Source organism: Plectropomus leopardus, chromosome 2, assembly GCF_008729295.1.
Source record: "Plectropomus leopardus isolate mb chromosome 2, YSFRI_Pleo_2.0, whole genome shotgun sequence".
Lineage (NCBI taxonomy): Eukaryota > Metazoa > Chordata > Actinopteri > Perciformes > Serranidae > Plectropomus > Plectropomus leopardus.
Window position 1 is genome coordinate 35,114,342 of NC_056464.1, and position 22,781 is coordinate 35,137,122.

At 38.8% G+C, this 22,781-nt stretch overlaps 2 protein-coding genes across 3 annotated transcripts; one reads left to right on the top strand and one right to left on the bottom strand.

Moving 5' to 3' along the window:
- Positions 1 to 312: 312 nt before the first annotated feature.
- rbbp5 (retinoblastoma binding protein 5) lies at positions 313 to 10,904 on the bottom strand. Of its 2 annotated transcripts, none has more exons than XM_042509763.1 (14): positions 10,706 to 10,904; positions 9,552 to 9,577; positions 9,180 to 9,352; positions 8,823 to 8,963; positions 8,492 to 8,654; positions 7,591 to 7,700; positions 7,017 to 7,136; positions 6,661 to 6,814; positions 6,437 to 6,508; positions 6,101 to 6,218; positions 5,214 to 5,283; positions 4,813 to 5,048; positions 3,862 to 4,086; positions 313 to 798 (listed from the first exon to the last, which is right to left on the bottom strand). In XM_042509763.1, exons 1-14 carry the CDS (start codon positions 10,722 to 10,724, stop codon positions 746 to 748), a joined length of 1,680 nt encoding a protein of 559 aa, XP_042365697.1. In that variant the 5' UTR covers positions 10,725 to 10,904; the 3' UTR covers positions 313 to 745. The 2 variants fall into 2 exon arrangements, with proteins under 2 accessions (XP_042365697.1, XP_042365705.1); XM_042509771.1 differs by having other exon boundaries at positions 315 to 798; positions 4,009 to 4,086; positions 10,706 to 10,902.
- A 3,237-nt stretch (positions 10,905 to 14,141) lies between these two features.
- Positions 14,142 to 21,486, top strand: zgc:153675 (uncharacterized protein LOC768179 homolog). Its single transcript, XM_042495781.1, has 3 exons — positions 14,142 to 14,421; positions 17,618 to 17,705; positions 20,131 to 21,486. The coding sequence occupies exons 1-3, from the start codon at positions 14,413 to 14,415 to the stop codon at positions 20,415 to 20,417; spliced, it is 384 nt and encodes a 127-aa protein (XP_042351715.1). The 5' UTR covers positions 14,142 to 14,412; the 3' UTR covers positions 20,418 to 21,486.
- The last annotated feature ends 1,295 nt before the right edge of the window (positions 21,487 to 22,781 follow it).

Here is a 22,781-nt window from a genome sequence, read left to right on the forward strand (position 1 = left end):
AGCTGTAATCTGTTTTTTTTTCAGAGTCACAGCTGTGGAGACTTATGTTATTGGATCGTTTTAATTTGTTTGAACGTTGGGTGGCTGCATTTTAACACCCCGCCATCGGACTATGTTTAATTAGTTCATCATAACTGTGTTTTGTCCAAAATGCTGTCAAAAAGAGGGACACAGTTGACTGACTTGGTCCTCTTGATCACCTCCAGCTTCCCCGACTAACGAGCTACTTTGGCACTTGAAAGCTTCGAGACTTGAACCAAACTCTGACAGTTATGATAAACTTTAAGCCTTAAGATGTTTTTTGAGTGCGGCCGCAGATTCTTTTTACAGCTTTAAAAAAAATCTACATCTGTCAGATCTACAGATGAGTTCAGAGTTGCACACAGAACCACACAGTTATTTAATTATTTATAAATCAAAAATGTTTTAATACGTATAAAAACAAGAAAGACGACATACACACACACACACTATCTGGACACAAGTGTTCTATACATGATGACTCCTACAGAGACAGAGGACATGTGATCTCTACTGTGATCGACTGTGTCACGCTCTCTTTGTCGCCTCCTGTCATGTGATCCGGGCTGAGGAGTTTTCCTGTGATGTTGTGCTCCGGTTGGGAGAGGAAACAGTCCGCACATCAAACAGGCTGCTCGCTCACAGTCTGTACATTTGACATCAAGCTTTGTGTCTCTTTGTTTGAGCCTGTCGGTGGCTCCGTCACCGCTGTACAGAGCAGTGATCAGTCCATCCCTCCGATGTCGTGTTGTTTGTACGACTGCGATACCAGATTCCCTGCAGAGGAACACAGAAACCGTCAAACACATTGTGGACAATAAGACACTCTTTACACAATGTTCTCCTAAGATCAGCTGTGGTACATTCTCAAATAAAAACAAATGGCCAAGATAAACATATGAAAACTGATTAAAAAATGGGTAAAAACCACTATAATATACTAATTCCATCTGCAGAACGACAAAGGCATATTCAACACTCTGCTAAAAACACTAATATGGTTTTCATTCAGTCTGCAACACAGGAACTTTTACTTTGTAAAACTTTAGGAAGCTATTTTTATTCATTCAGTTTTTATTTAAATTTTCATTGAACTTTATAGAAGAAGCTGCTGGGGACTTGCTGTAAATGATGCTGAAAGTTTCAGTTTGATCAAACATTTACTAAAGGCATTTAAGCAACATTTTGTGTTGGACTTTTATATCCTAAATTCTAAATTTCGACAGAAATCTATTCATTTCGGGGCGGCTGGTGGCTCAGTGGATAGAGCAGACACCCTATGTAAAGAGATTGTGTCCTCGCTGCAGCGGCTGCGAGTTCGATTCCGGTCTCGACCCTTTGCTGATGTCACCCCCACTCTCTCTCCCCCTTTCACACTTGTGCTGTCCTGTCAATAAAAGGCAAAAACACCCCAAAAAATCATCTTAAAAATAAAAAAATCAATACATTCATTTTTATTGCAAATGCAAATTGGTTCCAAATTTCAGTTTTTGGTCTCATCAAGTACTGATGAGCAGTATTGTATCAGCCCTGAAAAACCAATATCAGTCCACCTCTTCTTGAAACAGATCAATATTCAATACTATTTTACCATAATCAAGGGAGAAAATCCACACTGAGGGCATACACTTAAAAATCTTTATATATATAAATAAGTACGTTTTAGCAAACTTTTCTTGGTTAGTACAGATAACAGCAGAATGACTGTTGTAAAATACAAGAGAGCGATGCTGCAGAAAATGAATAAAATGTGTCTGCAGCTGGATTCCCTCTTCATGACGACTGTTCGGGGGTGAATATCTGTATGACTCACCCATTTATATTCAATCAAGGCTTAAAGTTATAAATTATTAAGGGCGTGGCGCTTTGAGTGACAGGCTGTATGCAAGGCATCACCACAGATTGAAAATCACATCGAGATGTCATCCATAATTTTATAGTCTTTGGATACAATTCTATAATTGATTTACGTTTATTTGTTAATATGATACTGAGAAAGACGAGCGTGCTCTCAGATTTCGAATAATGCAGTCCTGTACATACTGACCTTTTAATCCTTTAAACATGACATATATACACTGCACACCTGCATGGCTGATGTAGCTGTTGGGTAACAGAGTTTCTGACGGCATTTCAACGTAACATGAGTTCAGACATCAACATCACTTACATAAACATCCAGTGTTGCCCCACATCTCTCTGACACACAGAAACAGAAAGACAGGACCTGAGCAGCGCTGCTACAGACACACGTTCATGTCGCATGACAAGCCCAAGGAGCGAGGTGGGAGTGGGAGCAGGAGGGTCAAAGGCCAAGCAGGAAGTAGATGTAGACTAGCCAGCTAGCCCGCAGGGGAAACAAGCTGCACCATCCCACCGTTAGCCACGTCAACACCCACCTGCCAACTACAATCCAACTTCAAATGACGGCAAATTAGTCAGAGTGAGGCTGAGGTTAGCAGAGGTTATTCAGTCATGGAGCCACAGTCTGGGAGGGATACAACTGTGAAGGTACAAGTCTCCGTAAAGTCAGCTACTGTGGATACCTTAGACTGTAAGAAAGGAACAAACAGCCTGTTCCTAATCAGGACGGCTGTCCCGAAAAAACAATTTTGTGGCATCAAAGCTTTAGTAAGAAATAACCACAATTCATTGAAGTTTTGTCTTTCCTTAAAACATCAGTTTTCAGTCAGTGCATCTAAAATAATGTTTGCTACTTTGTTAGCGTGTAGTTTGCAATAACATTAGATACTAATAATCTAGAAAAAAAAATTGCAAGATGTGTTTCTTTTGGCGTACCTGGCGCTCGACTTTTTGGCGGTTATCTTTGTAAACTTTTAATCGAGACAACGAACAAGCTTCGAAGCTTTCAAGTGAGCACAACTAATCAGACAGCTCTTGTGGTCTTCTGTGGATAACTAATACAGTCCTGTATATCAGAGTTCCTATTTACAGATTTTGTACTGAGTTTTGTACACTTATTATAAAAGAATACTTAGCCAAAAAGCTGAACCACAAACTACAATTTCAGCATGAAAAGTATCTGGAAGAAACATCTGAAGCTGGAGGTTGGCCCAGTTATATCACTGTAATTACATAACGTCAAGGTTGGAATTTAGTCCAGGCCAATTATCTGTGTGTGTGAGGAGGTGCCTTTGTTTCAGCACATACGAAAGCATTCGGTATGCAAACGCACAGGCCCACACATGCTCAAATGAGGGGTTCACAAAAGGTATTTTCACATAAATTTGGAGATTTAAGAGAGAATTCCAAGTATTAAACTCTAAGTTGTGACGTCTCAGAACTGCAGCGGGACGCCCAAAACCGTTATTTTGTGGATTGTAGTATAAAGAATGATTCATTTTACCTTTAACATGATGACAACACTCAAAACCAATACTCAATAAGCAACAAAAACAAACTGAAGTGGAATCAGACTCAATAAAACCTGAACTCTAGCTGTTTAAGAACATTAATGTAAACTGCAGCAAACTGTGTGAACCATAAATAACAATGGGCCAGTTACTGACGATAACTGGACCAGATCTGCTTTAATGAAACACTGGTCTGATACACGACGCAGATTCAGTGTTCGGACCTCCAGACTGTGGCTTTACGACATGAGGGTCTCTGTCAGTGAGCTGTGTGGTTGGTTGGTCTGGTGGGTGGGGGGGATGGGGGGGTGGGGGTTCGTGTTGGGTGAAAGCAGTACAAGGAGACAAGGGGGTTGCCTTGGAGACAGGCCGGGCTGGTGAGGTGTCAGTCAGACTAGCAGGGCTGCAGGACTAGCAGAGCTCCCAGACTGAGCAGCAGCAGGGGCGGTGGCGGTGGCGTGCTTACCTGTGGCCAGGCCCCCCTCTGCCCTGCCCTTCATCCCTCCTCCTACTACTCCTCCTCCTGGGACAGAGCTGCCCAGGGCCTCCATGGGGAAGGAGGGCCGTTCGCCCCTGTAGGGCTTGGGCCTGAAGGGGAAGTCTTTGTCTTTACCTTTGGAGCCTTTGGGCCGGCCTGCAGTCTTCTTCTTGGACTTGCCATCCCCCTTCACACCCAGCAGGGGGTGCACCTCTGAGGAGAGAGAGAGGGGCTCAGCTTTTCACAATAAAACGATAAACGACACCTGTGTTTCAAATCACATGCTTTTTTTCTCTTTCCTCTCAGTACAAAGTGCAGCGGCCATCGCCAAATACGTGGCGTTTTATCTTATACTATCATCGCTTATTGTTTCTTTTCTTTTTATATTATTCAAATTGATTTTCTAAACCTCGGTGCAATCTTCAGTGCAGTTAGTCGCCAACTTGGATTATCTGTTTCATTGGTGGTATTTCTCTTTATTGTTGGGATTCCTGTTTCCTGTGTTTCTATTTCTTGAAATCGCCTGATTTTATTTGCCTAAATCCCACATTATTTTAAGTCCAGGATCAACCACATGAAGCACTTTGTTTTCTCGATCACATGCAAATATTTACTCATCAACACTTAACACAAAGCTGAGGCTGATGGGAATGACATTAGTTTCTGCTAATCTGTCTCGAACATGTTGAAATATTTTACTGGATGAGCGAAAACCTGCAGTGACACATTAGGATTCATCCTCTGGGGATGCTGAATGTCTTATCAAATTTAATTCATCCAGTACTTGTTGACATATTTTAATCTGTTTCTAATTTCCTGCATTTTAGCAAAAATAAAGACAGTGTTACCAATAAATAAAAATGACACCAACATTTGCCATCTTGTGAGTATTTTTTTTTTTTTCTCATTTTTTCTTCTTTTTTTTTTCCAGTTTCTCACCGTCACTGGGCACCCCCTGCAGCTCGATGGTGGTGGTGCGAGCCTTCTTCTTGGCCGGGCCTCCTTCAGATGAAGGTTGCCGCTGCTTCTTGTCGCCGCCAGCCGACGCGTCCTCTGGAGCAGCGGTCTGGACCGAGGCGTCTGGCGGAGGGCCGAAGGGGTTTTCCTCTGGATCTTCGACCTCGGGGGCTATTGGCAGGTAAAGCAGGGCCTTATAGTCCTCCAGCTCCTCGTCACTACACACAAACACGGACAAGACTGTGAGTGGTTGAAAAATTCACACAGATCTAAAAGTATGAACAGTTACGATTATGATAAGACTCAAAGGTTTTGGTGTTTTAGGGATCAGATCAGAGGGGGAACATAGTTTTAACACTTGCAGCTGTATTGTTGTTTCTCACCTGCTGCAAAAAGCAACTATGGGGTCCACAGTGGTGACATCCACCTCTTCATCCTCTGCAGCGTCTGCACCTGTAACACAAGTACAAGTTAATGTAGAGGCTCAGCACCTTGCCACAACGCTAGCATTTGTAATAAATTTGTGATACTCCCATGAACCAAATATACAAGAAACTATGTACTTCACTGTTTTGGATTGTGTGGATTTGGATCACAAATAGCTTAACAAGTACAAAAAAAAATCCTAAATATTTTTTGATTGTTTGTTTTGCTGAGATGTTTCTGCAACCGATTCATCCACAAGTTGATTTATTGTTTTAAAGCTGTGAGTAGCTCCCCAAATTCCTTTGTGCATTGAGGAGTGACGATGTCCATCGAAAAGCACACTGAAAATGACATTTCCTCAGCGTTTTTGGTGTCTTAGTTTTCTGTCCAAGTCCACTCCACAAACTGCACCCAGCATCTAGTTTTTTTAGTATTAAGTGTGAAACAGCAACACATCTGAAGTATCGCTCTGCAGGACTACATGCAGACAGACTACACTGTCCTACACAACGGTGACTAAACAGCTGTCCAACATAAAAAATAAATACTCTTCATACTTAAACATTTGAAGAGGGGCTTGAGAGCCATGCTTTATGAGAAAGACTTTGCTTAATATTATTGTTTCAGTATTTGGATTTACTTCTTTCTACCAGTATTGTGGTATCCTATAAATTGTGAATTCTGCAGATGATCAGCTTGTTGTAAAAACAGTGTTTTTCTGAGGTATTTCTATAGTCTAACTCCCAAACTTCAACCTGTGTGTGTGTGTGTGTGTGTGTGTGTGTGTGTGTGTGTGTGTGTCTGTGTCTGTGTCTGTGTGTGTGTGTGTGTGTGTGTTATCTACCTGTCTGCTCAGGTTCACTCTTATCTTCATCCTCAATGTCAAATTCGGACTCTCGCTCCTCGTACTCCACGTTCTCATCCAGCTCTTTAAAGTCTGGAGCAAAAGCGCTCCAGTTTTCCTGCAGACAAACCAGTCAGTCACACATCGATTAGACCACAGCATCATTTTAAAATCGACTCAGCTGGTAGAGGTGCTTCATTCAAGGCCAAATGCCCAAACTTTTGACAATAATATGAAACATGTAGCCAGAACAGAAACATGAGAGATTAACATTAAAATAATCTGTGACTACATTCATTCATGTACCCTCAGCCCTTACTGTCACTGTCTACATACCACTTGGTTCTGAGCCCAGATGGACACCACTCCACTGGAGATGGAGGCGATAATCGGACGGACAGGATGCCACTGTACAGAGGTCAAAGGTGAGATGAGTAAATAATCTGAGTGTACACAACACAGGGTCTCACAATAACTGAAAATACATAAAATGTTCTCTTGATGTTTAAATCTCTACACAGTGTTCTGCAGAGACACAATTTTAGTTTTGACATCCTTACAGCGACATCCAGCAGCAGCTCCCCTCTGGTTCCATGAAGGATCTTCACCAAGTTGCCGATGCTTTTCTCCCAGATGTAGAGGGCGTGCTGCCTGGCCGAACCAGCTACGATGTATTCGCCGTCCCCGGAGAAACAGCAGCGCTTCCACGGAGTCCTGAACACAGAAAACACAAGTGGAGGACATGAGCACACTGATATCAGAGGTAAAGAGACTTTCCCAGCAAGCGTTAGCCTCAAAAAATGTTGATTACAAATTCACACTATCTGCAATATTTGCAAGAGCATGTTTTTTCTTTCAGCACTTTTGAACACAAACACTTTTACATAAATTAACTAATATTAATATGTCGACGTACCTGTTGACCAGGTCCTGTAGTTTCTGCATGGGTTCAGGCTCACCGTCTCTGCCACAGGTCAATATCTCCCTGCCGTCATACACCCTGATAATTCGGTCCGCCGTGTTTATGAGGAAGCAACTGCGCAGAAAACAGGACAGGCGGAAAAAAAGGAGGTACACTTTGAGACGGGGAAAGAAACAGTTCAGCTTTTACTGTTGGGGCCACGAAAAACAGTTTATTTGCTTTCTGCTGTGGATCTTTTCCACAGACTGTAATATGGATATGTTCTCCCATAAACTAAAGACGATTTCCTCGGTATGTTTCACTCAGAAGAGGCTGAGTCCAGTGCAGTACACTCGTCACACTAGTCCAGTCCAGTGTTTGGCTTAACATCAATCTGGTTTGAAAATCTTTACATGATCCCAAATTTACACTACAAATAACATGGAATTAAACTGTGTGACGGAACAATGAGAGCCCAAAACAATGAGAACCCAAAACTGAGCCTAATGTTAAAGGTGTACACTGTGTAGTCCAGACAGTGTTTGCCCATCCAGCTCTTGATCCAAAAAGACCCTTTGTTGCATCTCACCTGCCCTTGCGTGCAAATTCGATTGATTTGATGGCAGTGGTGTTGCTGGTGCCGGTTGTCACTCTGAAGGAAGCCACCAGCTCCTGAGTGTTTGTGTTCAACACGAGAATCTGCAACAAAAGAGGAGGCAGACACGATGGTGAAGGAGGAGCAGCAAAAACACTGGATGCCATTTGTTAAACACAAGAACAGTTTTTAGAGTAAAATGTCCAATTATCAAATTATCCACAGAGGCCTCCTCCTCTCCAAAAACACATCCTGCGATTTAAACCGTAAAACACGAAATAACGCAGCTTCACATCACAAATTAATGATTCTGCGTCAGCGTTTGACATGTTGGACACTGGCCGCTAGCCTTGTACCTAATAATCCGTGCTCACCTTTCTTAAAAACTTAAGGTGCAAGCATTCAGGAGGTTTTAAACGGGAGCTGAATTATACGCAGCAGTCTCCTTCTCTCTCAGGTGATTTAAAGCGGTAAAAACCCAGAAGACAGCAGTTTGAGGCTAAGAAAATAAATTTTTCTCAGATGCTCTCCTTGTGAAAGGGCTGCTAACTCCAGTGGCTGATGTGAAATCACGAATGTCCCTATCTAGAGCCAGTGTTTGGTTTGTCCATTCTGGGCTACTGTAGAAAAAAGGCATTGTGATCTCCATAGACGAGGACCTCCTTATATAGATATAAACAGCTCATTCTCAGGTAACAAAAACACAACAATTCCTTTATTGTGATGATCATACACTGAAGAATAAATACTTATAATATTATAATCCATTACTGCCAATATATACAAATAAATCCTACACACGGGACCTTCGAGTGTTTAAATTCATATTTACTTGTGCTGCCTTTGAGTGCAGTGATGTGACTGAAAGGTGCGCTCTGAATTAAGTTCGTCTGACCTTTCCTTTAGCATTCCCAGTGTAGATGTACTCCCCTCGCCTGTCGAAGGCCGCCACCACATTTAGGTCTGAGTCGTCGTCAACAGGCAGGACAACATGTTTAGAGTCTGACAGAGTCAACAGGACCGGGGCTGACTTCATGGGACACACCAGCACCTTATCCCTAAAACACAGAGAACAATGTTGGCGTAAAATAGCAAAGTATATTCACTTACAACTGATCAAAGACGTTGGCAAAATAATGTGATGTCAGCGCTGTTCATAATGCATCCGACAACCTCAGAAAACATGAGCGGTGACACTGACGCACAGATGCTGTCAGGTGACTCACATGTCTCTGGGGTGGCACTGCAGTTTCAGGATGGGTGAGGGGAAGCGGAACCTCTGGTCACAGTCTCCTGTCAGGACGTCCCACTGCGAGACAATGTTGTCTGTGGACGCACTCACCAGCTTGTGGCCGTCTCGACTCCAGCTGCACACACAAATAAATATCATTCTTTAATTTGTCGCCCTTAGGGACTGTTTGCATTTTCGGGCTTTTCATTTGTCATTTTTTGGCACATTTTGGCTGCGTTCATGCATATGGCATACATTTTGGCAAGATTGTGCATTTTTGTTTGATCTTGGGATTTCCAGCTTAGCTCCTTTAATAAGTCTTAAATACACTGTCTGTGTGTCTGTGTCTCACCATAAAGAGCAGACCGGGTGGATGTGTGCACTGATGATTTTGGCGATGCCCCTTGTGAGGAAGTCCCAGATGACGATGCGGCCATCGTTGCAGCCAACAGCCAGCAGGGTGCCCCAGCGGTTGAAGGTGCAGGTGAGGGCCATACTGATACAGTCCAGAGTGCCATCTGCCTCCTAACAGCACACACACACACACACAGTGAGACACAGTGAAACACAGCTGGAGGGCTTGCATCAGTCCAGGAGTAGCTTCACATAGGACTGTTGCCTAAATCTAAAGATGAGCCTTCGTGTGTATTAGTGTTTGATGATTTTCAGTGTACAAATATAACTGGCACTTTGCTCATGTGTTCAATAAGAGCTGGTTGCTTACCTCTGGATAATTCTGCCCGAACGATTCTAGGAGAGGAATAACAAAGAGACAAAGAAAACAGTTTAACGACAGAGTAACAATGAAACAGGATGTAGCCCACAGTATGTACTTAAGTGCCAGCTGGTTCAGAAACACAACATAACCTGCCACTAATTTCATTGTAATTAACATGGTACAAATGTTTTGTGGTATGATACAATGTTCTGACCTTGGAATAGCAGTATTAATTAATTATCTATTAATTTTGAGTTTTTTAAGAGCTAAACTATAGTGATGGTGTAAAACCAAATTTAGATATTATTCTCTTTTTGAAAAAATACAAACATATTAAGACCAATCAAGACTGGGCTAGATAAGATAACATAGCATAACATAATCCTTTACATGTCCCACAACGGGGAAATATACATTTGTACAGCAGCAAAGGCATATCAAAGCAGGCATGGATAAAGTAGAGCAAATATGACAATAAAAATAGTTTTAAAAAAAAGAGCAAAACTGACCATTTAAAAACAAACATTAGCATAGATGGCTGTTTAAAAAAACGTCATTCTGATGGTGAAAACAGAAATCTTAGTATTGTAGTTTTTTTTTTCCTCCATTTGGCGTCATTGTTTCATCATATTTTGTTTGTTTTTTGAGTAACATTATCATGTTTCAGGTTACTCCCTGTCAGATGCATCAGCAGTGTAACGTTGTTTTTATTTCCCCATCATGCTAATAACGTTCAGAGCTCCGCAGCTTTGGTAAAATGTGCTTATGCTGACATTAACAACACGTGACGTTATACCAACGTATAGTAACTGTCTGTACTTTCTCATAAATAAATATTTCATTCAAATAATGTCACAATAAGAGACAATGTATCGAGGCTAACGTTAGCTAGCAGCTAACGTTACTATGTCTGCGTCTATTATTTTAATCAGCATTTACAAACAGACTCAGATGATACTTTGGTGATACATTTAAGCTCAAACGTTTAAGAGAAGTTAACAAAGTGATTCTAATACTTGTGTATTTTTTAATATTTGACTTGCAGTTGTTAAGATGCTAGGCTAACGTACAATGCTAACCATAACAAGTAACGTTCATAACGTTAGCGATGTACTGAAAGTCAGCTTTATTAAGCACAAAAAGAGGAAAATGTTAATTACCGAGCAGCTCTAGATTCATTGTGGGAAAACTGGGGGTCCAAGTTTCCTTAACGACTTGATTTCACAGATTATTCCCCTAAATTTCCCTCGTATTTACTTCTGCTGCGACTACCGGGAAGAAAGGCGCCGAGCCTCCAGTGAGGACCCCAAACAGTGCGTCAAAAAATGTGCCTGAACCAAAATGAAACCGACCTTCTTCCTCTTCTGCTGCTGGCGACCAGCAACAAGCTCATGAACGCCTCAGTGTTAAAACCAGTGTCAGAATCAGAAATACTTTATTGATCCCAAAATATAAATACACCAAGAGTAAACAATTAGCAACGGATGTAAATATTTAAAATAAAGTGTGATGATATGCTGAGTGTTTAAGTGTGTAAAAATATAAATGTAAAGAAATAGAGTTATAGACAATTAGCACTAATATGTGAATATTTAAACTATAATATGGATAATGTGCTGGGTGTGTAAAGTTTGTAAAATATAAAACAGTGTCTTATGCTACAGTGCAATGTATAAAACTAGTATGTAAGTTAAAAATATAATAAATAAATAATGTGTGCAAGCTACAACAATGGACCACAAGATATACGGTACATAAGCAAAATTAGCAATAAGAATATATACATTTATATATATAATATGTAACTAGTGTTAAATATAGCTTTCATTCAAGAGTTTGAAGAATATTGCACATTTGAGTAATTGCACAAAGGATCCCTGTAGTTGAAACTTTGCACTAAATATGTGTAACATGTGTGTGCCTTCCTTTAACCCTTTGAAACCTGGTTTGACATGAGTTTTTTGTGCTGCATTCAAACACCTTCCACAAGCTATTCAAAATTTCAAACTTGTTTCTATCAAAAAAAAAAGGACTAGTTAATCAGCAATTTGGCATTAATGTTTCACAGATTGAAAGAAAGAAAAAACATAGAAAAGGTGACAAGAAAATGAGCTTAAAGAAGAGAAAGAAAATTATCAAAAAACTGGGGAAACTTACAAAACATACAATTACTAGAAAATTATAATTATTTTAATCTTATGTGTAAAATCATGTTCCAGTGGGAATATTTATAGTATTTTCTCATACTATTTGTTTTATTGTAATTTTTAGCTTTTTTTCACAGGTCATTTCCTTGTTTGTTTTTTTACTTTGTTCCTGAAAATGTTTTTTGAAAGTTTTCAGGTAATTTTCTTGTAACTCTTTAAAATTGTCTTGTTAATTTTGGGATCATTTCCATTTCAAACCAATTCGCTCAGGTTTCAAAGGGTTAAAAAAAGCATAAGTGATCAGGCTCTCTTATTTTTTAATGGGGTTCAAATTAAACTATGAGGCATCACAGAATAACACAAAAACTAAACTAAACTTAACAAGAAATCACTGAGATGGTCCCCGTTTAAAAGTTTTCATAGTTCTTATCTAAAATGTGAGATATTCGGACAGAAGCTCAGACAGAGGTGCTGCAGCAAAGAGCAGTATGAGACATTTGATGTGTTTTTTGAACATTAAAGCATATAAATATATTCTAATAGACCCCCAAAAACACAAACATGATGCCGAAAATGAGCCTAATGGAGCCTGTTTCATGAAAATTTCTGCCAACATCACAGCGTGGCACTTGACCCTTGAGTCTTATCTGTACACTGTCTTTATGGTTTAAATCTGTGTGTGTATGTGTGTGTGTGTGTGTATAGTTTACCTGCTGTTAAAAACTTTATTCAGATGTTTTTGTGCACATAAATGTAGCCTGCTTTTGCTCTCCCTCTGAAGTTGCATCCTAACTGACAAACTTTCACACAGTAAATCCACACTGTCACACTGAGGCGGTACACACAGTTCCTTCACACTGAATCAACCAGTTGTAGCTGCTGGTGAAGCAGGATCCGGAGCTGGAGCTGCAGCAACAGCCCACAAGCGACTTCCTCTTTTCACAATAAAGGCCCGAAATAAATAAGCTTGGAACTTGCTACAGAAATAATGAAAACATTGTGAGGATGTTGACCTGGTTTGTGCAGTAAATGTTTTTTTTTCTTTTAAAAAGAAATCCTCTCCAACAAAATACTCAAGTAAAATAAAAATATGTCAAATTAGTAGTTGAGTAAATGTACTTAGTTATATTTTAACACATCATTTATTACTATGTCCAGGTATTTATTTAGTCATTCAAACCTTTTTTTTAAGACTCAGGAAATCAGTTGAGTGAAACCCTCATTTTCAGCGATGCCAAGGATGAATAAAGACATTAACAAAAACAATCATTAAGCAAACTTAAAATAAGTTAAAATAAACAGATTACAAATACACAAAGCAATTAAACTAGAAATAAAACAAAACAATAAAATATGTTATCAATGTATAAAAGCTAAAAGTAAAAACACAGAATAAACATGTTATGGTGTAGATTTAGCCTTTAGTTAAAAGCATTTACAATCAATTAAAACAACATTTATGTGGCTTTAATGGTGGCCGAGTGCCCAAGTTTAAGGTCTAGTTTTACCTCTGATCAAGGCAACACACAACAACTACCTCTGAGTACTAAGATAATGTGAGTTCAGAGTATCTCTCTATCTATAGATATGTTTTCTATGGATAGAAAGATAGATAGAATGAATACATATATGGAAGCCCTAAGTGGTCATACCTTCATACTTTTTTTCTCTCTGTTTTCCTAAAATAACAGGATAATTTTCAAGCTAATTAATTTATTATTATTTATTAATTTTACAGCTGAAAACGTGACATACAAAACATACACGAGCGCTGTCTGACTCTGCTCCTCCAGACTTTAGACGGAGGTTTTCAATCCACGTTTGCCGCCATTTCTGTGTGAGTTTTTTTTAAACATCTCACCTTTATGTTTTTCTACATTCAGGACTAGAAAGAAGCTTTTGTTTATTTATTTACTTTTTTCTTTTATTTAACCTGTTGTGACATCATGTGCAAACTGCGATATTGTTTTGTTATCTCGTGATCTCACATTAATTTTGTGATATTTATGGAAAACACAGTTGCGTTTTCTCGAGATCTTGCAAAAAGTATCCTGTATTCTCAAATTGATGGATGGAAAAAATGTATGGTTGCTGCAGGCGTCCATATATATATATATATATATATATATATATATATATATATATATATATATATATATATATATATATGCAATTATGTGTAAAATGATTTATTTATTTGTTTTATTTTGTGATATGCTTTGATAACAATATTTTTGTTAATGCTAATAAATCTATTTCCATTTTTTTAAGATAGACAGATAGTTTCTTTAATTTTATTCAGTCTTGATTGTCCAGCACATTTACCTCCACTTTGATTCTCCTTCAGCCCAACACCCTGAAGTAATCCACCTCATCGCTGTTAAAAGGCTTTTAATTCGAAGGTGCTAAACGGAAGTCCAGTGCGTTGCCGTGTGTCGTTTGACTGTGTGTCTGTGTGTATGCGTGTGTATGTTGAGGGCGCCACGTCGGCAGAACCAGCAGGGTGAAAAAGAGGGCTGCGTAGCTCCGGCTGTAAGTGTGAGTGAGCAGAAGTTAGAAAGCTGCAGATTAACGCGCTAAAAGAGCAGCAGAGGCCGCAGACAGCAGAGCCGCAGCTCATTTATCAGCGCAGGGTCTGATCCGAGCCCCAAACCCCGCACAAGCTGCTCCTGTCTCAAGTTTCTCTGCCAGGTGTGTGTGCGGGAGAAGCACTGGGAACAATGGTGAAGGTAAGAAAAAAAAAAAACAACAGCATCCTTATTATTCATGTGAAAATTTGTGAAAATATGGCTCGCAAACTGCGCGTGAGCGCTGGGTTTTTAACAGCATGTAAAGCTGTGTAAGCGCAGCTTTTCAGCAGCGCGATACACCAGCGATGATGTGGAATTTGAATATGATCTTTTTTTTTATTGGTTGTATCTTCATCAGGAAATGTGGCCGCTTCCTCCATGTAAAGTGTTTTTTAAAAAAGTGTTCAGCAGCGTTAAAGTGAGGCTTCACAGCTTCCTGCAAATGTTACCAAACTCTGACCTAGAAATGCAAAGTCCTCTTTTAAAAAACGCACATTTTACATTGATTTTATATTAGATTTGGCGCATAAACTCAGCAGTGGCAACATTAATCAGATAATTTGTAGCGCTGGTTGTTAATCTGAAGGATCTGGGCCTCTTTTTGTGGATCAAAAAAAAAAAAAAAAAATAGGGGGTGGGGTGGTGGTTTTGCAAGATGATTCATATCATAGGAAACAGCTTTTCTGTTTTTAAGTATGTGAAATATGCATTGATTTGAAGCCTCTGTGTCGTTTTAAAGTAAAAGGGTCATGGATACTCACCTGTAACAAGTGGGCGGTTTAATCTGAAGGATGACAAGTCAAAAGTGGCGACCTCTGACCTTCAGTGACACTCTCCTGCTCCGAGCCTCCTGTTTAACTGCTTATTTTACTTTATCAGATTATTTTTTACCACACAAACATGAGCAGAAGATATCACACTAACAAAAATTGATGTATTACACATTTGTGATAATCTCAATATCTTGGCTGATTAAAAGTACATAAATAAGCTTAACTGATTATTATTTACATACATACATAAATTCATTTGGGTGAATGACTACCCTCCTCATATATTTGTATTTAAAGATACTGATTTTAAAACTTGACCACTGTTGGAAACTTAAAACTAAAGAATTATAAATTGACAAAAATGTTTCAATTTTTTAGACATTAAGTTTTGCTTTTTTATTTGTTTAGCGTTTAACCCTGAAAGTTTATTTTTTCATTATGTTTCTTTCTTTTCCCACATTTTAGTTATTTTTTCTACTTTATCAAATAAAATATCAAACATGAGCCAAAAGGCTACAGAGGAACCTTTCAAAATAAAAGATATATATAAGATATTACACTAACAAGGATGGATGATTTTTTCATTTTTAACCATCCCAATTTTTTTTGATGTGGTTTTTTTTTTTTTTTTTTTTTTTTTTTTTTTTTTTTTTTTTTTTTTTTTTTTTTGGTTTTGGTTTTTGATTTTTCTTTTTTTTTTTTTTTTTTTTTTTTTTTTTTTTTTGTTTTTTTATTTTTTATTTTGATTTTCTTTTTTTATTTTTTTTTTTTTTTTTTTTTTTTTTTTTTTTTTTTTTTTTTTTTTTTTTTTTTTTTTTTTTTTTTTTTGTTTTTTTTATTTTTTTGGTTTGGTTTTTTTTTGGGTTTTTTGTTAAAAAAAAAAAAAAAAAAAAAAAAAAAAAATAAAAAATTAAAAATTTTTTTTTTTTCATTTTTTAAATTTATTTATTTATATTTTCTTTTTTGTTTTATTTGTTTGTTGTGCAGTTTTATTTTATTTTTACATTATTTATATGTTATGAAATATATTTTCTACAACTTTTATAATAAAAAAAAGTCTGGAACATACATGTTCCATGTAAGGAATGTATGAATTTTTTTAAAAAGAAAGAAAATATTGTTCAATTAAATAAAGAATGGATGTAATACACACATACACACAGAGTAATGATAATGAAAGATTATGGTTGAAATGAAAAAAAGGCCCTGAGTTTCAGCATCGTCTTTAGAGTGTGATAAACATGTCAGATAATTACATGTTTCAGAACAACTGTGACTCCAGCCGGCTAGACAGAGATTTTATATCTGTAATTCAGCTGAAATAAATAGATTTTCCTGCACTGAATGAAAGGGTTTGAAATTGTTTTCCCTTTTTTATCACATATAAAATCAGAAACTGACATGCAGAGCAACAGGAAGAGAAGATTCAACGGAGCGTCCGTTTAATCTCACTGAATCCCTGTGAGACTTCAGTGTGTGAGGTCACCGCTCTGTTTATTTGTACTGTATGTTTTTTATATACATTCACTAAACTGTTTTCCAATAACTGTTATCGTCATGCAAATAGAGATGGGTTTACAAATTTTAATAAGAGTGTAGTGGTGATTCTGCTAGAATTATGCTTTTTTAAAAACTACCTTTCTTTTAGAAATATGAATGTTTCTTTCTTGAACAATAGAAACCTCAGTCGTCACATGTTAAAAACAAACTATGGCGATTCAGTGTTGCACTTTTATAGTTTGGGGATTCACAAGAGACAGATTATTTCATAAAAACAGATCCTGCGTGGTAAACAGTCACGTCTTTCAAAGTTCACATTTGTTTTTAAATTTGTTTTCCTCTAAGCTTAAAATGAGGAAACCTCGATGACATCACTGTGACATCATCAGTTATTTTAAAGACTTGGCAAAGCTCCTCCGGACGGCATGACACAACTGTTTTCACACACCGAGTAATACTATGTGATGTGTAAAATTGGTGGAGTGTCCCTTTAGATATTTTAAAATAAATTAAAAACAGACAGATTTGCAAAATGGTAACTGAAGTCAGGAGATCTCTGATCAAAGAAGAAGTCGACAAGATCATGAATCTGATATTTGATGCCAAGTTTCAGTTTGTGTATGACTGCAGCTCACAGTTATCTTTATTGTCAATTAATCTGTTGATTAGTCTCATGATTAATAATTAGTTGTTTGGTATAAAATGTTAAAAAAAAAATAGTGAAAAATTACAATCGGTGTTTCCTAAAGCCCAAATGTTTTGTTTTGTCCACAACCAAAAGATATGCAGTTTACTGTCAACGAGGAGGAAAGAAACCAAAATATTCATATTTAAGGAGCTGGAATCAGTTAAATTTGGCTCAAACTGATCAGTTGATTATCAAATTACTTGCTGAATAATTTAATTGTTGACAAATAATCTATTCATCGTTTAATCGTTGCATCTCCAAGTGTGTGGCAGTTTATGTACACATACTTAAGTACTCAAGATGGATACTGTAAGTATTAAATGTAATGAAGTATTGTTAAGTATGTCGGTGTATTCAGAGTAAACAAAGCTCATTGTTTTTCTGTGTTTTCCAGAATGTGAACAGCGTTAACGTGGAGCCGCAGCCGGGGACCAGCGTGGCCCCGGACGAAGCTGAACTCGCCGACAGCCAGCCTACAGAGGGTAAGCGGTGAAGTCCCGAGGCTGCGGCTAAACGCTCGAACACCAGCAGGGAATATGGTGCAATCTGCGCTCACATGTTGCCCGCGTGCTATTTCAGAAACTGTCAGTTTGTCAGGGGAGTACGTCTGTTTGTGTAAGAGCCGCTGCAGCTCCAAACTGCTATTTGTGTCCCAACGCTGAGACACTTTGCACCAGTTTAGTCCCCCGCTGCTGCGCTCTGTAAACACCAGTGGTGTTAGTGGATGAATCATGATCCTGTTTTCAGGATCACTTCTGATGACAGTTTACCCTCCAGGTGAACTGTGGAGACCAGGAGGTTGTTAGGAAATCACAGACACACTCCTGGTTATGTCATAGCATCTATATATTTATATAGATGAACAGATAGATATACGTATATCTCACATTGAGACTTGAAATATTTTTCAAGAGCGACCTGGCCAAGGCAGCTTAAAACATTATTACAAACAAATACAACTATCACACATCACAGAGTGCACAAAGTCCAGTTAAAGTGCAACACAAAGCAGTCACATTCATTAATATGTAAAATTTACAATTTCAGTGAGAATTAGAGTTGCAGTCACATTCATCAAGAGCGCTATTTTCTCTAACTTGTAAGAGTGACTTTAATTCTCTGTAGCGATCAGCTGAGCAAAGTTCACAGCTCAGTCTCACAACATTAAAAGTGAGCTGGAGGAAACTGTGTTGTCAGTAGGTGAAGGGTGGGATGCTTTTTCTAAAATCTTTAGTTCCCAGCAGATGAGGGTGGGAAATTAGCACCAGTCAGATTCTGGTAGAACACAAAAAGGTCTGATAGATTTCAGATACAAAGCATTGATTTGTTATAAAGTGGCATGTGAATTTAAGCATTTATTTGTCTTTTATTTAAAAAGGCAATTCCCCACCAAAAACCAAATGTGAGACGACAACAACACACAACAACACACACTGCTTTATCTTTCACACTAACCAATCGAGGCAACAGTAGACCAGCAGTAACCTCAGTGTTCTGTGAAGTAAAATTACTTTTTGTCAGTGGAGTCTGGTGGCTTTGGGATATACAGTATATAATATAATGGTTTCCCTAAATTGTCAGAAAGGGCTGCAAGAGCAGAAGCAGTGAACTCTAAAATTAGCGTATTCTTACACTGATATTAAAGGGGCCCTATTATGCTTTTGGGGTTTTTTCCTTTTTCTTTATTGTTCTGTGGAGCATTTTTCTGCTGATAAAAGGTCTTCTTAGTAATAAAGCCCAAAGTCCAAGCCAAAGGGAGCTCTCTCACCCTCTGAAGACGCTGCTCCTGAGCTGCCTGAAACAGCTCGTTTGACTTTCAGCGTTTACTTCTGTAACTTAGTGACATCACAGTGTAACAAATGAATTATGCGTAGAATGCTCACATATCTAACCGTGACATTTCAGACACACATTCCAAACAGTGCACCAATCACAACAGAGTGTGAGAGACAGTTGACCAATCAGAGCAGACTGGGATTCTCTGGAGGCGGGACATAAGCTCAGACAGAGGTGCTGCAGTAAAGTGCAGTATGAGACACAGTCTGTGTTTTTATAACATTAAAGCATGTAAACCTCATCGAGTACACCCCCAAAATACAAATATGATCCTGAAAATGAGCATAATGGGGTGGGCCTTTTTTTAAGTGGCTAAAGCCTAAAAAACGGAGGCAGTGTCTGCTCAGCGCCGTTTGAGTTTATAACCTGAAGTTATTGTAAACAAACATTAGGGGAAAATGTTTTGAGCAAAAGAAAATTGTAGTGTCAGTGAACCTTGTGAGATCCAGTCGAGCCGAATGGCAGCGAAACCTCACTGCACGATTACTGCAGGCCAGGGACAACGATGACTCTGTCTTTAGTGTGGCTGTCAGCGGTAATCACGATGCAGTTAAGGTTAAGATTCGTACATAACGTGTAAAAATATTTTTATTGCGTTTTTAAACGTTATGCTAGCATCTTAGGATGGAGGTTAACATAACGCTCCAAAGTTCAGATATCTGAATGAAAATAAGTTCTGTTGGTATTCGTAATTTTCCCGTTCACAGACGTGTCCTCCAGTTGATTCCTAATCAAGACAATCTGGTAAAATTGCTTCACCTCATCAATTGCAATTAACTATTAAAATTCTGCGATTAATCGCAGTTTAAAAGACATGAATGGTTTGACAGCCCTCGTCTTCAGACACTGTCCAGCAGAGCGGGCGCACACGTTTGGTGGTAGAAACCTCGATGTAGACCTTTTCTAACTTGACAACGTAAACATTTTAAATGGGTCTCTTTGTATTTCCTGTTGCGATGTGCGTTGATGCAGTAGCTGACAGGAAATAAACAGGGGCTGGAGCTGTTGCCATAGCAACAGCAACCATGAAAAGGTCTATTGATCCTTCATGTATGTTTGCTCTGTTTTCAGACTCTGGTAAGGACCACGCGGTGGCTCCCCCCAGCATGATGTGGAGGGTGACCGGCGGCCTCTTCAGCGTCACCAAGGGAGTCGTGGGCGCTGCGGTGGGCGGGGTTTCCTGGGTGGGCAGCAAGAGCCTTGAGATCACCAAGTCGGCCGTGACCACGGTGCCCTCGGTGGGGGTCGGGCTGGTAAAGGGAGGGGTGTCTGCCGTGGCTGGCGGCGTCTCCACGGTGGGCTCGACGGTGGCCAACAAAGTCCCGTTTACAGCCAAGAGGAAAGACAAGGCCGAGTGAAGAGGAGAATGATGAAGATGATGATGATGATTGATGATGGACTTGCCCCGCCCTGAGCCAACAGAGAGAGCTGATCTCTGTCCGCCAACCAAACTCCACAGTGCCTTCTGATCTCGGTCTTGAATGTGAGAGTCTCGTCACCGTGCAGAGATCTCGACTTTGACGCAAACACACCGAAACATTCAGTAGAACTACGATACCATGGCAACCCAGAATCACCAGAAAATAAACGCTGAGTCACTGAAAGTTCCCCGTCTGACTTGGAGCGGGATTTGTATGAACATCTGGCTCCAGGCGGATCATCCGGAGTCCACTTCAGCACGCGGTGGACGACTTCATGATTATTTTAATGTGTTTACAATCCAGACTGAGGCTGTCCGCTCTCTCTCTCTCCTCTCTTCACAACTGCTTTCACATATTTAGTGAAATATTTCTGAATTCAAGTGCTGAATTTTAGCCTTTTTTTTCTTTTTTTTTCAAAGTTATTGAAGTACTATTGAAATGTGTGACAGGAATTGTGTCAAACATTTTGAAGCGAAGGGATGAGCAGCATTCTTCAGTCTGCAGGCTTCACTGTGTCTGACCTCCTTCACTGAGCCCGGGGCGGTGTTTCAGCCAGCAGCCTCGGATCTGCATGTAGGAACACTTCTCTCTGACATGCTAATCTGGAGACTGCAACACAATCACACCGACACCGACACTGGGCTCGGGTCTTTTTTTCCACAGCTACGTTATCGTTGAAATGTTTTGTTTTCTGTGTGAAATGTTAAAATGCTGCATCGGACCTTTAACACTTAAGAAACAAAAACTTTCAGCAGCATTTGTCGGTTGTTTGTGCCCGATGTTGTCTGAACTGCTCAGTCAGTAAAAGTTGAACTGTACCTTTAATCTGAAGGCGAACGCTGTTCTCCAGTGCAGGCGACATCCGTGAACATTTATATGCAATACCAGCATTTCAATGCAACACTTGGAGTGAATGGGAGCTGTTGCTGACGGGACTAAACTATGTGAATGTCTTGTATGTGTTTGTTTTCCCAAATTTATCAATAAAGTAGTTTGGAAGTTTAAAGCTGCTCTGTGAAGTTTTTTTTTTCTCTAAACAAATAAAAAGTCATGTGTGTCCTCGAGGTCTAACGAAGGGATCGAGTGTATTTTCTTTTTCATAAAACAAATCCAGAATTGTTTATATCCTTGTTTACTAGCTTGGCTGCTTTCGTCTTCTGCCTGCCTTACCTGCACACTGCACTGTGTGTGTGTGTGTGTGTGTGTGTGTGTGTGTGTGTGTGTGTGTGTACGTGTCATATGTGAAGGGAAACTCCTTTTGTAAATATCAAGTTAAAGGTGCTCTCCAAAGATTTCTGGTAAACATTTTTATCAGCGCTTCATGCAGTGTGTCGTGTTGCTCTGCAGTAGCTCAGAGCAGAAAAACCAAACACTGGCTCGTGATCGGGTCTGTGTGTTTCTGGATCAGGTTCTGGAGTTTTGCTTCACGCCTGACACATTTTACTGTAAAACAATGTATAATATATTGCACAGCATGGTTGTGCAGTATAAATACAAAGGATATGTACTAGGGGTATAATGATTAGTTTTAACAACAATACCATACGTGTTACGATATGGACTCATTTAGAGCGATCAGGGTTCCTGTAGGTCCTTAAAAAGTCTTTAAAGGCATTAAATTAATTAATATAAGAAAAAAGGTCTTAACTGGTATTTAAATGTCTGAAATCTGTATTTTAACATTTTTAAAAATGCTCAGTCATGTCAAGTGTTGTTTTATTTGTCATTTTTTATGTTGCATCGTAAAAAATCTCAAAATAAATTACAACATCTAATAAATAGATAAATAAATAAATAAAAATCACAACAAAATGTCACCAACAAAAGCCAGATATCTCCCAGTTTTTCACTGGACTGGAATGCTTTATGTAACACTGAATATTTGGGCAAAATTGTTGTTTTGTTTTGTTTTATTTTGTTTTTTAGATTTTGGTTACTGTGAAATTGGTCTTAAACTTCACTTCAAGTCTTAATTCTAACTTGCCTTATGTTGTAGAAAACCTTAGAGTGATACGATATGATACGATTCAGCGACTAGAAATCAATACAGTAACTTTTTGCCAAAAACAGAAAAAAGTCTATTTCTATGCAGTGGTAGTGGAGGTAAAACAGTGTAAAAGCACAATACGCTGAACTACACAAACACTCAGTGGTCTCTACTCAATGTGTGTGAGATAAATATCTGGATAGTGGAGGTCAGGACTCAGCTTTTCTTTTTTTAAAAGAGATAAATCAACATAATAAGCTATAAAAACACTCAAATGGAAAATTGCCATTTTTTAAAATCTTTTATCTGCATAG